At 46.9% G+C, this 15933-nt stretch overlaps 1 protein-coding gene across 1 annotated transcript in view; it reads right to left on the reverse strand.

Annotated features, from left to right (window-relative positions):
- Nucleotides 1-756: 756 nt before the first annotated feature.
- LOC119978346 overlaps nucleotides 757-15933 on the reverse strand; it is a 439995-nt gene continuing 424818 nt past the window's right edge. The window contains exons 74-77 of the mRNA XM_038819919.1: nucleotides 13014-13137; nucleotides 10087-10222; nucleotides 5773-5961; nucleotides 757-2821 (exon numbers count right to left, since the gene is read on the reverse strand). Of these exons, the coding sequence (XP_038675847.1) occupies nucleotides 2651-2821; nucleotides 5773-5961; nucleotides 10087-10222; nucleotides 13014-13137 (620 nt within the window). The 3' untranslated portion in view covers nucleotides 757-2650. The remainder of the gene's footprint in view (nucleotides 2822-5772; nucleotides 5962-10086; nucleotides 10223-13013; nucleotides 13138-15933) is intronic.

Raw genomic sequence — 15933 nt, forward strand, 5'->3', positions numbered from 1 at the left:
CCATAAACACAAAGTAAAAGTGCATTGCATCAATGAGGTAAAGGGGAACCAAGACATTGAAAACATGTGCAAGACTGTCCCGTCCAATCACACAAATCTAATGACTGGAATCTATTACAAAGTTCTAATAAAATAATATCACTGATAGTATGAAACAAAAAACCGAGAATCACAGGGTGGCACAGTGGTTAGCACTGCTGCCTCACAGTGCCAGGAACGTGGGTTCAATTCTGGTCCTGGGTGACTGTGTGAAGTTTGTACGTCCTCCCCCGGTTTGCGTGGGTTTCCTCCGAGTGCTTCGGTTTCCTCCCACAGTCCAAAGATGTGCAGGTTAGATCAGGGGTGGGCAAACTACGGCCCGCCAAAGGACTTTATGCGGCCCACCAAGATCAAGTCATAAAATTTTTTTTTTATTTTTATTTTTTATAAGGTTAATGGGGGGGGGGGGGGGGGGGGGGCTGTTGGGTTACTGGTATAGGGTGGATACGTTGACTTGAGTAGGGTGATCATTGCTCGGCACAACATCGAGGGCCGAAGGGCCTGTTCTGTGCTGTACTGTTCTATGTTCTATATGAGGCGCCCAGAATCATAACCGGGTGAAGCGCCATTTTTGAAAAGTAGAGAAAAAGAGGGCTAAAGGCAGGATGCCGCCGGGGGAAGCGCTGAGGTATATGCCGCACGCTAATTGGTTACAACCGGGACTATTAATTAATATACTATGTGGCCCTTTAAAATTGTGAATTTCTGAATGTGGCCCTTGCACGGAAAAGTTTGCCCACCCCTGGGTTAGATGGATTGGCCGTGATAAATTTCCCCTCAAGTGGGGTCATGGGGATAGGGTGGGGGAGTGGGCAGAGGAGGGGGTGTTCTTTCGGAGAATTGGTGCCCACTCGATGGGCCTCCAACTGCATTGCAGGGATTCTATGATTCTATAACTAAAACATTGATTTCTCTGGATTCCAAAAATATGTAATACAATTAACAAATGTAATACATTTAATTAATAGAATTAATTAACAAATGTAACCTGCAGATAATATTATTTATACATTTCTCAAGTAAATGTGAATCGGAAAGCAATATTTCAGGACATTTAATGTCCAGTGGGAAAAACAGAACTTCCGGGACTCACTCACTGAAAGTATACGTCATTGAGACTGATAAAACTATATTCCACAAAAGTCAAAGAATTTATTTTACTAGTACAGGGAAAAGGAATGTAGTAAACTGATAGACAAATAAAAAGGCATCAATATTATGCTACATTGAGATATTTACAATTCTGCACCAAATTATTATTGCTACACAACAAATTGATGCCTTTCTTAATGTCCTAAATATTTTTTTCATAATTGGTTGCATCTAATAAGAGTAATGAAGATGCCTGTAATTTATGCTAAAGTTTGTTGGAAAAATAGCGGCTGTGTTTTTCATCGCCGTATTAACCAGCAATTTTCCTCTACTTCTGACCATTTCAGCCTTAGATGTGCTAGACCTGTTCTTTGATTATAACAGCTACTGAACCTCCTCATCTCGTGAGGCAATCTAATGGAATTTAGACTTCTGTTATGGCAAACTCTACTGGTCCAACAAATACCACAATGGTTCTAGCACCAACAATAATAAATCTGGAGCGTACAGTCTGTTGCAAATGATGGAAAGGATTTCGGGCCTCGACATGATTTCAGGATTTGTACAATAAATGAGCAGAGTCTCAATCTTTCTCATTTACTGCAGGATGAGCTCTTCAAATGTGTCTGGCCACCCACTATGAAATGAAATGAAAAATGAAAATCGCTTATTGTCACGAGTAGGCTTCAATGAAGTTACTGTGAAAAGCCCCTAGTCGCCACATTCCGGCGCCTGCCCGGGGAGGCTGGTACAGGAATCGAACCGTGCTGCTGGCCTGCTTGGTCTGCTTTAAAAGCCAGCAATTTAGCTCAGTGAGCTAAACCAGCCCCTGAACCAAGTACTGTTCTATTCGTTATTCAGTAAAATCCAATCGCTCGGATCTTTACTGTTCTGCTTCTTGTGGCGAATGATTCAGAAAGATTAGTCATAATTCAAAACTGAAGAAACCGAATGTTTATGGTTTAATCTATATTAAATTACATTAATGTCAAATACCTAGACAAAGCTATCTGCACAGCACAGTCAAACTAGCCAGCTTGTGTCACCTTGCAGCTTTGTTGAGCTGAAATGTCAAAGCAACAGTTTCCAAGACTGTGCTTTTGAAGTGTATTTTATCTGGCGTGTTTAACTCCCTCTCATCATTATCGTTAATTCTTTCTGGTGACCATTCAATGAGAGAACAGCAATGATTTAGGGGGCTTTAAAAATATCCTGCCCTTTAAGGTATCGGGAATATAAATCCAGCATCGGACTGACTGTACAAACAAGTCATAGAGTGAAACACACAGAATTTATTCTAATTCGTCTGAAATAATATTGAAGTTGGACCAGGAATTTAGAGCAATATGTACAGTGACAGCTCAGTGTGGACTGCAATGAGTGTGAAAATATGACTTTTAATGGCATGGGTGTCACAGACTGTAGGAGACATTCTTTATATTGTGCATCTGCCATTAGAATTATCTCAACATTCTTTTGCGTCTAAGCAGTTAACTCAGATTTCAAATGCAAAACCATTTCAGCTTGTGGTGGGCTGGCAAATCTCACACTTGCCAACCTTGTGTTTCCTGGTGACACGGAAACTAAATAATTGGAGGAAATTTTCACTTTGATTGATGAACTTTGAAGAATCAAATATTGCACCTCCTGATTTGATTGCGGCAGTCTGACACACATCTTCAGCAGGCAACTGAAAAACAAAAGTAATAGGCATCTGGGAGAAATTCTATGTCTGAATGTGACCTTTTGGCTGCAATTGTGCGTAGGAGTGTACAAAATTCCAAATTTATTGGCTCAATAATACAGGGTTACAAAGGTCAAGCAGTCATCAAGTAAATAGTGGTTAAAATAAAGATTGGAGGAAGTGGGGTCAGAGACTCCCCAAAGCCTGTCCACCATCTACAGGGCACAATTCAGGAGTGTGTTGGAATACTCTCCACATGCCTGGACGAGTGCAGCTCCAGCAACACTCAAGAAGCTCAGCACCATCCAGGACAAAGCAGCCACTTGATTGGCACTCCATCCACCACCTTAAACCTCACACCCTTTCATCACCAATGCACAGTGGAAGCAGTGTCTACTATCTACAAGAAGCAGTGTAGCACTACCACTTGCACGTTTTTCAATAAGCTACACCCGAGGCCCAACCATCTTCAGCTGCTTCATCAATGACCTCCCTTCCATCATAAAGTCAGGAATGGGGATGTTCGCTAATGACTGCACCATTTTCAGCACCATTTGCGACTCCTCAGATATTGAAGCTGTTCATGTCCAAATGCAACAAGACCTGGACAATATCCAGGCTTGGACTGATAAGTGGCAAGTAAAATTCATGCCACCCAAGTGCCAGTCAATGACCATCTCCAACAAGAAAGGATCTAACCAGCTCCCATTGACATTCAATGACTTTACCATCGCTGAATCACCCATTATCAACATCCTGGGGGTTACCATTGACCAAAAACTGAACTGGACTTGTCATATAAATACTTTGGCTACAAAAGCATATCAAAGGCCTGTGAGTAACTCCCAACCTGACCCCTTAAAGCCTGTCCACAACCTACAAGACAAAAGTCTGGAGTGTAGTGGAATACTCTCCACTTGCCTGGATGAGTACAGCTCCAACAGCATTCAAGAAACTCAATACCATCCAGGACAAAGCAGCTCGCTTGATTGCTCCCCCTTCCTTAAACATTAATTCCCTCCACCACTGACGCACAGTAGCAGCCGTGTGTACCACCTACAAGATGCACTGCAGGAAGTCACCAAGAATCCTTAAGCAGCACATTCCAAACCCACGACCATCTGGAAGGACAACAGCAACAGATACCTGCGAACACTACCACCTGGAGGATCCCTGCCAAGTCACTCACCATCCTGACTTGGAAATACATTGCCGTTCCTTCACTGTTGTTGTGCCAAAATCATGGAACTCCCTCCCTAACAGCACCTTGGGTGTACCTACACCTCAGGGACTGCAGTGGTTCAAGAAGGCAACTCACCACCACCTTCTGAAGGGTTATTAGGGATGGATAATAAATACTGGCCCACGTCCCGTAAATGAATAAAACAAAAACTATCCTGACTTAGAAATATATCACCGCTCCTTCACTGTCACTGAGTCAATCATGGAGCTCCCTTGCCAACAACACTGTGGGTGTACCTACACCTCATGGACTGCAGTGGTTTAATAAAACAGCATACCACCATTTTCTCAAGGGCAATTAGGGATGGGCAATAAATGCTGGCCTAGTCAGTGACAGCCGCATCCCACGGATGAATAAAAACGTTCAGATTGAGTGGGTCCAAGGAGTGAGAGAGGCACTAAATTATGATAGAGATCATTTTCTGTAAAAAAAGGAAATGAAGATTGAGCAACAGTGTAGGTAGAAATACACATTAATTTGCAGCTTTGACACCGATAAAAGTATACCATGCAGCTCTAAATGGATCACAACACTATTTTAACATTTCCATGTAACTTGAAATTGAAAGCTAGTCTCAGCAATGGTAACCATGTAATGATCATGTTTTGCTTAATTTCAGAGAGCACTGACCCTTGTGCTGCTATTAACACATTCTATCACCTGATCTTGAGGCCACTCTCAGCAACTTTAGACTTTAACACAACCTGGACAATATCCACAACATTCCCTTTGTCTCATGCCCAAGACATTTTTGCCAAATCTTTCCTGAGACCCCCACCTATCCCTGATCTATGTTGTTCCGCCTGCTCCACACCCTCTTAAACAGCACAACATCTATCACAAGTGTACCTCTCTTTAGCTCTGAAGAAGAGTGATACGGAATCGAAACATTAACTCTCTCCACAGATGCTGCCAGACCTGCTGAATTTTTCCTCTATTCTTTGATTAATTTCAGGATTCCAGCATGCGCAGTACTTTGCTTTGATTTATGAAATTATCATCGATTGTTGTAAAAACCTCCCTGGTTCACTAATGTCGTTCAGGGAAGGAAATCTGCTGTCCTTACCAGCTCTGACCTCCATGTGAGTTCAGATCCACAGCAATGTGATTGTCCTTTAATAGTCCTCTGAAATGTCCAAGGAAGCTACTCCGTTCAAGGGTAATTAGGGATGGACAATAAGTGTTGGCATTGCCAACGACTCACATATCCCCTGAATAAATAAATAAAACGGGACAGATTTGATAAATTTTTGTATTTTTAAAAAAATGGTCTTTCTGTCACGGATGAATTTCAATCTCAATACTTTAGCTGCACAGTGGATCCATCTGACCATATTTGCCCAGAGCTTCACTAAGGTACTGTTAGAGAGAAAACACACCACTGCGCTAGTAAATGTGACAAGTTTGTTCGTAGATTTAATGAAAACAATTGATTTTAGATCTCTGGAACAGGCAAAGAAGGAACAAGGAAAGAGAATGAAATGATTTATTGAACAATGGAGCACTGCTCACTGTGTACAGCAGCAGGCTTGTTATCTTCATATTAGCAGGCCTGATGCAATTAGTCTCTGGCAAGGAAGCACCCAAAGATAAAAGAGTGTCACCGGTAATGAGAACAAATTTGTTTTCGGAGATTGATTCAGCTGAAGAATTCTGTACGTTTAAAGTGTTCCTCCTTAAAGTGAATCTTCCCTTTGAAGCAATATGAACTTACCACAATGTGATGGCGTAATGTTTTAAAAGGCCAGCTGCCAGCACCGTTGACTCTAAAGAGATCGCTATCATCCAAGCCCACAACACTGGCGTCGCTCTCCCCATTCTTCAGCTGAAACTTCATGTTTTTTAGCACATGCAACGTGATTCCTGAGGATGTCAGCAAGTTCTGCAAAGTGTCTTCAGACATCTGACAAAGCAACAGAAATTATTAGTGGGGTCAGGAGGCTACGATGACACAAACTACACAAAGGCAGCATCTGGGGCATGTCAGACTAAGACAAATTCATGCTCCCTATAAATCACAGCATCGCTCCTAAGGCCAGGTTTGTGTTCAGCGGGGACTTCTGGTAGCGGCTATGAAGGTGCAGATGGCACATGGGAGGCTCCCGCTCGGGCCGGACCTTGGACCTTTCCCCCCGATTTTGTGTCGGATCTGATTTGGAAAATTGATGTTAGATGCAAATGTGAGGAGGAATCCTACATCAGTGCATGGAGAAGCGGACCAGGAGTGCTCGCAAAGGAAGAAATAGGCGAACAGAGAAGGCTTGGGCTGGGGCTGCAGAGGGAGAAAGCATGCCGGACGACCGGAGTCCTGGCTCAACAACCCAGCGGTCGACGGAGCAACTGATGCAGTTCAGATAGGAGGGCTTCGCCAAGCAGAAACAGGAATGCTTGGACCCGATTAAGGAATCGATTGCGCAGCTGGAACTCAGACTGGATGCTCAAGAATGGGCGATCCAGAAAATGTAAAGGCATTGAGGTGGGAATGTTGAGAGACCAACAGAAAAGGCTCCTGAAGAAGGTGGAGGACCTAGAGAACAGGTCCCGCCAGCAGAACTTGAGAATCGTGGGTCACCCGGAGGGATCCGGAGGAACGGACGCAGGGGGATAGATAGCGGGCATGTTCAAGAAGTTGCTGGGGGACGTTCACCTGACCCTTGGAGGTGGACAGGGTGCACAGAGCGCTCGCGAGGAAGCGTGTGTGTGGGAACCCCGGAGGGCAATAGTGGTGAGATTTCATAGGTACCTGGACAAGGAGTGTTTGGACATTATCTGTAATGCTTCTGTATTGATTTGGGGCCTGCGGCTGAGCTGTGTGAGTTAAAGCTTGCATTTTCACTGATGGGGGATGGAGGTGTGAATTTTTAGGTGTTGGAACTTCTTTTTGATTTTCTTTGTGCTTTTGTTGGACAATTGGGTTGGGATTGCTTTCGTTTGCATGTGTGTCCGGGGGGGACAATAGGTGGGAAAATGTCTGGCGCCATGGGCGGGCTGGCTCATGGAAGCACAGTGGGGGGTGAGCAGATGTTATGCTTGTTGAAGGGTGAAGGGAGTGGTTTTCATAGTGCTGTTACTGGTGGGGGGGGGGGGGGGAATGTTCTGCTGACGGGGGAGGGACTTTTGCTGTGGGACAACAGAGAGGTCGGGGACAGAGGCTGTCTGGGTGTGGGCCTGCGGATATGTGGGATGTGAGCTGGGGACTGGCCTAAGAAAGGTGATGGCTGATCAGCAGGGGGGTGGGGAATGGCTGATCGGCAGGGGGGCAGAAGCTCCCCAACCAGGCTGCTCACATGGAATGCAAGAGGGCTAAATGGGCTGGTTAAAAGGGCACGCTTGTTCGTGCATTTGAGGGGACTGAAGGTGGACATGGCAATGTTGCAGGAGACGCACCTCAGAGTAACTGACCAGGTCAGATTAAGGGAGGGTTGGGTTGGACAGGTTTTCCCCTCGGGGCTGAACTTTAAGACTCGAGGGGGCGCGATCCTGATCAACATGCGAGTGCCATTCGACGTGGGAAGAATAGTTGCGGATGTGGGGGGTCGGTATATCATGGTTAGTGGGAAGCTGGAAGGACTGCCGGTGGTGCTCGGGAATGTGTACGCGCCAAACTGGGATGATCTGGAGTTTATAAGGTGGATGTTGGGGAAGATCGCGGACCTGGATTCACATAAGTTGGTCATGGGGGTGGGGGTGACTTCAACACAGTTAATGACCCAGGGCTAGACCGGTCTAGCTCAAGGACAGGCATGGTTCCGGCAATGGCAAAGGAGCTAAAGGGGTTCATGGAACAGATGGGGATGGTGGACCCATGGAGATTTGGGTGGCCGAGAGTGAAGGAGTTCTCCTTCTACTCACATGTGCATGATGTGTGCTCCCAGATTGACTTTTTTATCCTGAACAGGACTTTACTGACTGGGGTAGTGGACGGTGGGTATTCAGCGATCATGATCTCGGATCATGCCCCGCACTGGGTTGACCTACAGGTGAGCAGGGAGAGTAGCCAGCGCCCGCACTGGAGACTGGATGTTGGACTTTTAGCGGATGAGCTGGTGTGTGGGCGGCTGAGGAAATGTATTCAGAACTATCTGGAAGTTAGTGACACGGGGGAAGTCTTGGCGGCAATGGTCTGGGAGGCGCTGAAGGAGGTGGTTAGAGGGGAGCTGATCTCGATACGGGCCCACAGGGAGAAGGTAGACAGAGCAGAGACAGACCGACTGATAAGGGAAATACTACAGGTTATGCGGAGGCCCCAGAGTGTGGCTTGTTTAGGAAGGTGATGGAGAGCTGAGGAAGGCGAGGGGGGCGATTTATGAATTTGGAGAGAAGGCCAGCAGAATGCTTGTGCAGCAGCTCAGAAAGAGGGAGGCAGCCAGGGAGATTGGGAAAGTAAGGGACGGGGATGGTAACCTGGTCGGAGATTCAGCAGGGGTAATAAGGCGTTTAAGGAGTTTCACAGCAGGCTGTATGAGTCGGAACCCCCAGCTGGGGCAGAGAGGATGAGGCAATTCTTAGGGGGGCTGAGGTTCCCGAAGTTGGACGAGGGGTTGGTAGAAGGGCTGGGGGCCCCGATCGGGTTGGAGGAAATAGCAGATAGTCTGAAGACCATGCAGTCGGGTAAAGTCCCGGGGCTGGATGGGTACCCAGTGGAGTAATATAAAATGTTCTCTGGGATACTGGTGTCACTGCTGATGAGGATATTTAATGAGGCAAGGGAGAGAGGGGGGGCGTCCCCTGACGATGTCACAGGCCACTATCTCATTGATCCTGAAGCGGGATAAGGACCCGGAGTTATGCGGGTCCTACAGACCAACCTCCCTACTAAATGTAGACGGCAAACTGTTGACCAAGATCTTGTTCTCAAGGATTGAAGACTGGGGAGGACCAGGCTGGATTTGTTAAGGGTAGGCAGTTAGCGGCCAACGTAAGACGGCTGCTGAATGTAATTATGATGCCCCCAGAGGGTAGGGGTGTGGAGGTAGTGATCGCAATGGATGCAGAGAAGGCATTTGATCGGGTGGAATGGGATTATCTGTGGGAGGTACTGGGGCAGTTTGGATTTGGACAGGGCTTCATTGACTGGGTTAGGCTGCTGTATCAGGCGCCCGTGGCAAGTGGTTCGGACGAATAAGTTGCCATCGGACTATTTTAGGCTGCACCGGGGGACGAGGCAGGGATGGCCCCTCTCCCCACTGCTGTTCGCGCTGGCCGTAGAACCGCTGGCAATTGCGTTGAGAGCCTCAAGTTGCTGGAAGGGGCTGGTCTGGGGGAAGATGGAACACAGAGTCTTGCTAGATGCAGATGACCTGCTCCTATATGTTTCAGACCCACTAGAAGGGATGGAAAAAATTATGAGGATTCTGGGGGAATTTGGCTGGTTTTCGAGTTATAAATTGAACATAGGGAAAAGTGAGATGTTCGCGATCCAGGTAAGGGGGCAGGAGAGGCGATTGGGGGAGCTGCCGTTTAGAGTGGTAGGGGGAAGCTTTTGGTACGTAGGCATCCAGGTGGCGCAGGAATGGGAACGGCTACACAAGTTAAATCTGGCCCGGCTAGTAGACCAAATGAAGGAAGATTTTCGAAGGTGGGACGTGCTGGGAGGGTGCAGACAGTGAAAATGACGGTCCTCCCGAGATTTCTGTTTGTGTTTCAGTGTCTCTCCATCTTTATTCAACGCTCCTTCTTTAGATACAGTTCAAGGTCTTTCACCAGGCTCACATGACAATGGCTCGGATCAGTAGGTTCTTTGGGGTAGAAAATAGGTGTGCAAGGTGTGCGGGAGGATAAGCGAACCATGTCCATATGTTCTGGGCATGCCCGAAGCTCAGGGGATTCTGGCAGAGGTTTGCGGATGTCATGTCCAAGGTGTTGAAAACAAGGATGGCACCAAGTCCAGAGGTGGCGATTTTTGGAGTGTCGGAAGAACCGGGGATCCAGGAGGAGAAAGAGGCAGATGTTCTGGCCTTTGCCTCTCTGGTAGCCCGGAGACATATGTTATTAGCTTGGATCTGCATTGTAATTAATAAGAAGTTACCTTGTAATTTTGCTGACATTGGGAACAGGTCAGCAGAATGGCACTCTTGGTCGCTTCACTCCGGAATGGCCACTGCGTTACCAGTTTCACAGCAGCAGGCACATTATGAGAGATATTGTGGGTGAACGTCAGGTCACTGGTGCAGATAAAATATGTGTTAAGGAATTCAGTGTCAAAATGCTTAACATTCTTTACAGAGCTCTTCTATCCGATCCCTGGTCTAATGACATCAATCGGTTCAAAGGATAGAGCTTCCCATCTCCTTTGGCATGGAATTTGGATTACAATCCTTCAGCTTCCCTTGATCACATGGCAAATTCCAAAGGAAGGGATATAGGAACTACTTTGAATTGATCCCCTGTACACATTTTTACAGGTGTCACTTTGGAGGGGAGGGAGGGGAATGCATGTTGCGGGTGGTAGAGGCGGTCCCAGACTCTCCTTCCTGTCTCTACAGAAACCAGTGGGATCTAGGTCTGCAGGATGCAAGTGTATTTGCCATTCGTGTTGTGTCTGTGAGCCCCAACATGTAAAACAGTGATCGACCCCCAATCTCCATCTTCTTTGAGCAGATTGGCTGCCCTCCTTCGACAGAACCAGAATCAGGCCGTTTGGAAGCCAGTTGAGATTTAAGATCATTTTGTCAGAAATCATACATGGGTTAGCTGGGCAAATGACATTTATGAGTAAATTGAGAAAATTCTTAAAAGGCAGAGCACATTATGGGGACGAGGTTAGTAAAGGAGAAAGGGCTGGACCACGTTTTGGGTTAGAGACTGGGCATTATGAGAGGCTGGGCTGGTTCCAGGCTTGGGAAAAGACATGGGGCTTGCACTGGTGTACCATAGGTAGAAAGCATCGACTAGCGATAAGAGGGTCTTTCTCAAGTTGGAGGGTAGTAACCTGTCGTGTTCCACAGAGATCAGTGGTGGGACCGCAGCTCTTCACAATATATATTAATGATTTGGAGGAAGGAACAGTATGTACTGTGACCAAACTTGTGGATACAAAGGTGGGAGGGAAGGCAGGCTGGAAGGAGGGTATAAATAGTTAACAGGGTGATATTGACAGGTGTGGTGAATTATACTGCATTGTAATTCACACTGTATTGCATTGCGTTGTATTATGTCCTTGTGGGCTTCGTATGTGAGCCGTTGCGCGGTTCGGCCCATAGGGGGAGATGAGGAGTTTGTACTGGGCTTCACCTGTGGCCCCGCCCACGGCTCCTCCCACTAACCGGAAGGATAAAGTGCTGCAGCTGTAAGCCTGCTCTCAGTTCCTCTGGTCGCAGGCAGGCTCAGTTGTAAGACTATTAAAACCACAGTTTACTTCCAATCGTGTGTCTAGTGAATTGATGGTCACATCAACAGGTTAAGTGAGTGGGCAGAAAATTGGCGAATTTAATTAAATGTGAGAAAATGTGTGATTGTTCATTTTGGAAGAAAGAATGAGAAGGCAAATTATTAATTAAATGGAGAGAAAGCTGCAGCACAAAGAGGCCGGGAGGTCCTTGTTCATGAAACTCAGAAATCTAGCATACAGGCACAGAGGATAATAGGGAAGGAGAATGGATTGCTGGCTTCGATTTCAAGGGAGCTATTGTGGTGAACATATTGTACTAACCATTCACCACTGTATTATACTGGATCACGCTGTTGCCCGTGTGGGCTCCACCTATGGACCATTGTACAATATCACACAGAATGTATCATGTTGGTGCCCTTGTGGGCTCCGCCCCTGGCTCCACCCCCTTGAGGGGAGGTATAAAGAGCAGTAGCCCTGTAGGCGGCTCTCAGTAGCAGAGCAGTCGCAGGCAGGCACTGTTCTAGTCGATTAAAGCCACTGTTCACTTCAACGCTCTCTCTCGCGTGAATTGATGGTCGCATCAGCTATAAAAGTAAAAAAGTGTTGCTGCAACTGGTGAGGCCACATTAAGAGCACAGTGTACAGATTTGGTCTCCTTATTTATGGAAATATATTATCACTGGAGGCAGTACAGAGGAGGTTTACTGGGATGGTCCTGTGTACAGAGGGACTGCCATATGAGAAAAGATTAAACAGGTTGGGTCTGGAGATCAGAAGAATGAGATGTGATATGATTGAAAATAGAAGATTCTTAAGTGGGTTGGACAGGGTAAATGTTGCGAGGATGTTTCCACTCATAGAAGTGTAGGACCAGAGGGTAGTGTCGCAGAATCCGCCATTTCAGACGGATTTGAGGAAGAATTTCTTCTCTCAAAGAGTGGTGAATCTTTGAAATTCTTTACCCCAGGAAGCTGTGAAGGCCGAGTCCTTGAACATTTTCAAGGCTCAGATCGATACCGAAGTGTTACGGAGAGAAGGCAGGAAAGTGGGCTTAGTGAGAGTTACATCAGCCATGATCTAATTAAATGGCGGAGCAGTCTCGAAGGGCTGAAAGGCCTACTCCTGTTCCTATTTCTAATGGTCTTATTCCCCTCGAATGGCTTTAGAGTCCATTTTCAGCTTATGAGGCCATTTCTCTTGTGGTTTCTCAGGGTTTATAGCAGGAGGTTGGAGTGTTTCAGGATGGTTTATCCACTTGATGGGTAATAAAACAGCAAATTGACTTTATCCAGTGTGAGGCCACAGCAGTGATCGTAAGGACTGAAGTTTATCTGACTGCATCATCCCACTGACTACACATGGAGAACAGCTTTCAGAAATCCTCTTTAGCATTTTGACGGTTGAACGCATTTTGAAGTGATTTCTTACATGTCATTAAAATACCTAGCACCAGTTAAATAGTACTACCTAACAGCCAAGCTCTGTTACAAGGACATTCCCGATGGACAATTTGTTTGTGGGAAAATGGGATATTTTTATTCTCCAAAAATGGTCTATTTCGCAATAATGAAGCTCTTGAAAAGGTTTCAGTATCACTGCGTGACTCTTTTTAACAACCTTACCCCAGCTCCTTTTCCAAGTGCCATGATGACGAAGATGAGTTATCAGTCTTCACAGCGAGGAGGTGCTGCTCGTGAATGCCGTCATCACCGAAGCCAATGAAACCAAATTTCACGTCTGTGATTCCTGGGGAAGAAAGACAATCATGGACATTCATCAAAGAATCTACAGTGCAGAAGGAGGCCGTTCGGCTTATTGAGTCTGCACTGGCTCTTGGAAATAGCACCCTACTCAAGCCCACACCGACACTCTATCCCTGTAACCCAGTAACCCCACTTAACCTTTTTGGACACCAAGGGCAATTTAGCCTGGCCAATCCAGCTAACCCGGACATCTTTGGACTGTGGGAGGAAACCAGAGCACCCGGAGGAAACCCACGCAGACACGGGGAGAACGTGCAGACTCCACACAGCCAGTGACCCAAGCCGGGAACCTTGGAGCTGTGAAGCAACTATGCTAACCACTACGCTACCATGCTGCCCTATGTTTCATGTACCAAATGTTCTCCTAACCTGTGGGTGCTATCCTTTCCAAATAAATGCTGACAAAAAGAAGTAACAAGAATTATAATGTAACCACTGTGGTGGACTCCAGGATGTTACTGGCCTGGATCTCCTGCCAAAGTGCTACATTTTTACAAATGACAGACCAGGGCCAAAGCTGTTGGCCCAGAAATCTCGCTTAAACCTGTAGGTTACGTTCTGGCTCCTCAAAGCAAGAAGCAGTTGAGTTTACAGGATCTGACAGTCTTTGTCCGCAAACTCGACAGGAGAAATTTCAGAGATCTTTTCGTATCTGTGACAGCTGCCTCTCAGCAGTTTCAGGCAGGGAAATCCTTAATCCTGTCCTTCCTGGAAAGAGGGGAAACGGCGCTGCGGGGGAACAACTTTAAACGGATAGGATAGAATTGTCCAGGACCTGTGAAAGAGGTTTCGAAGGCAGGGGTGTGGGGTGCATGGGAAGCCAAGTCATGTCGAATCCATTCCTCAACCTGTAGGAGATTTGCCCAGTGATGGACTCTCTGAGGCAGTGGCAGGTCGTCTTTCAAAGTATTAAAAAAGGCAATTCGCTCTTACATATGTGCAGCACTGGAAGGCATATGGAGCCCAGTAGCACATTGTGACGGGAGGTTCGAGGGACACTGGAAGTTGCCAATCACAGAGCTGAAAGGTTGAAACATACAGCACCACGGCCAAAAGCTTTCGTGAACAGTGGATGCCTCATCACCTTGATGGCCCTAACAGCTCCTTTTTCAGTAATCCCACAGAAACCTTTTGATGGGGCCCGCCCGCACTTGTGTCCTGCCTGCTGTCCTTAACAAGATGGTGAATGTGAAAGTGGCCTTTAATTGTCCACTTCTTGAAAGAACAGGGCACAGATGCTGTAGTGTTCGTTAGTCTGTGTTTGATTTTTCAAGTTGTTTTACTTGTTGCTGTACTTGATTGGGTGACACGGTGGCGCAGTGGTTAGCACTGCTGCCGATGGCGCTGAAGATCCGATTCGAATCCCGGCCCTGGGTCACTGCCCATGTCTGCGTGGGTTTCACCTCCACAACCCAAAGATGTGCAGGTTAGGTGGATTGGCCACGCTAAATTGCCCTTAATTGGAAAAATTATATTTGGGCACTCTAAATTTAATTTTAAAAATTGTAAAAATTGATTGGTTAAGCCTGGGTGTGGACTCAGGAAAAAGTAAACAAATTGGAGAAAGAGCTCGAAGCCTGAGCTAGAAACATGGAGTGGACATTTTAATCCACTGTGAATTAAACAGGTTACACATAGAAACTAGCCTCACCTTTGCATAGCTCTGAGAGATATAAAGTATACAACAGATGCACTTCAACATGTGCTGATTAAATGGTTCCGACACCTGAGAATGAAAGCAGCCAAGATTGTTCCCATACTCCCTGGCAAAATGGGGGAACCATTAGGGGGTCTCCCGAATTCTGAAGTAGATGATTCTACTGAGGCTCTTTAACTGAGCCACAGGTCACGACCTACCCAAATGGGGACAGAGTCCCATAGCGCTCAAGGTTAGCCGGATGTTTCCCAGTGCTCGGAGTACTGAGAAACACCCCACTATCCAATGCCCATCCGGGTAGATTGGGCGGGTCAGTGGGGAACGCGCAGACAAGGCCGCGCTTGGCCTCGTTTTCCGCATCGAGTAACTCAGTTCGCCGGAATCCCTCAATGCAGCGAGAGATTGGGACGCCATTTTTAAATGGCGCCCCGATCTCCCGACGCGATCCAAGGACAACCCCTCCTGCCCCCGCCATATAGCACCCCTCCTCCAGCCCAATCACCGTCTCTCAAAGAATGCCAGCTTGGCAATGGCAGCCTGGCACCCGGTAAGTACTCCTGCCAGCCGGCATTACCACCTGGACACCAGCCTGTCACCAACATGGCACTGCCAGGGTGACAGAATGTCAGTGCCAGTTTGGCGCAGGTGGCACCAGCAATGCTAGGGTACCACCCTACCCAGAAGGCATACACCTGGGGGCCTCCAATCCCCTGGGATTCACATTGCGATGTCTAGCGAGAAAATGTTAGATCCCTGGCAGCTACCGGTCTCATTGCGCTGCCCTGCTTTTTGTGCGCAGCACGACTGGTAGATCCCTCCCACCATATCAGCATTCTGGTTACTGAGTTCCGACCACTCAACAAGGCTAGGCAGGATCTGATAAAGGGAAGATTTCTAATGAAATGGAATCCGTGATAGGTTACAGCGAATCATCCTATATATGGATTTTTGAGATCACAGAGTAATGGACAGGAGACTGAGAGAGGCAGCTCCCTGGATCTCTCATTTTTACTTTGAGGTCCTGTTGTGGGTTCGGAGGGACTGCAATGAGGTGATATTTCCCACGAATGGGAGGAAGAGGACAACTAATCCAACCAAGCACCAAGGTGGGAAGAGGCCGAG

This window comes from Scyliorhinus canicula, chromosome 15 (assembly GCF_902713615.1).
Source record: "Scyliorhinus canicula chromosome 15, sScyCan1.1, whole genome shotgun sequence".
Taxonomy (NCBI): domain Eukaryota; kingdom Metazoa; phylum Chordata; class Chondrichthyes; order Carcharhiniformes; family Scyliorhinidae; genus Scyliorhinus; species Scyliorhinus canicula.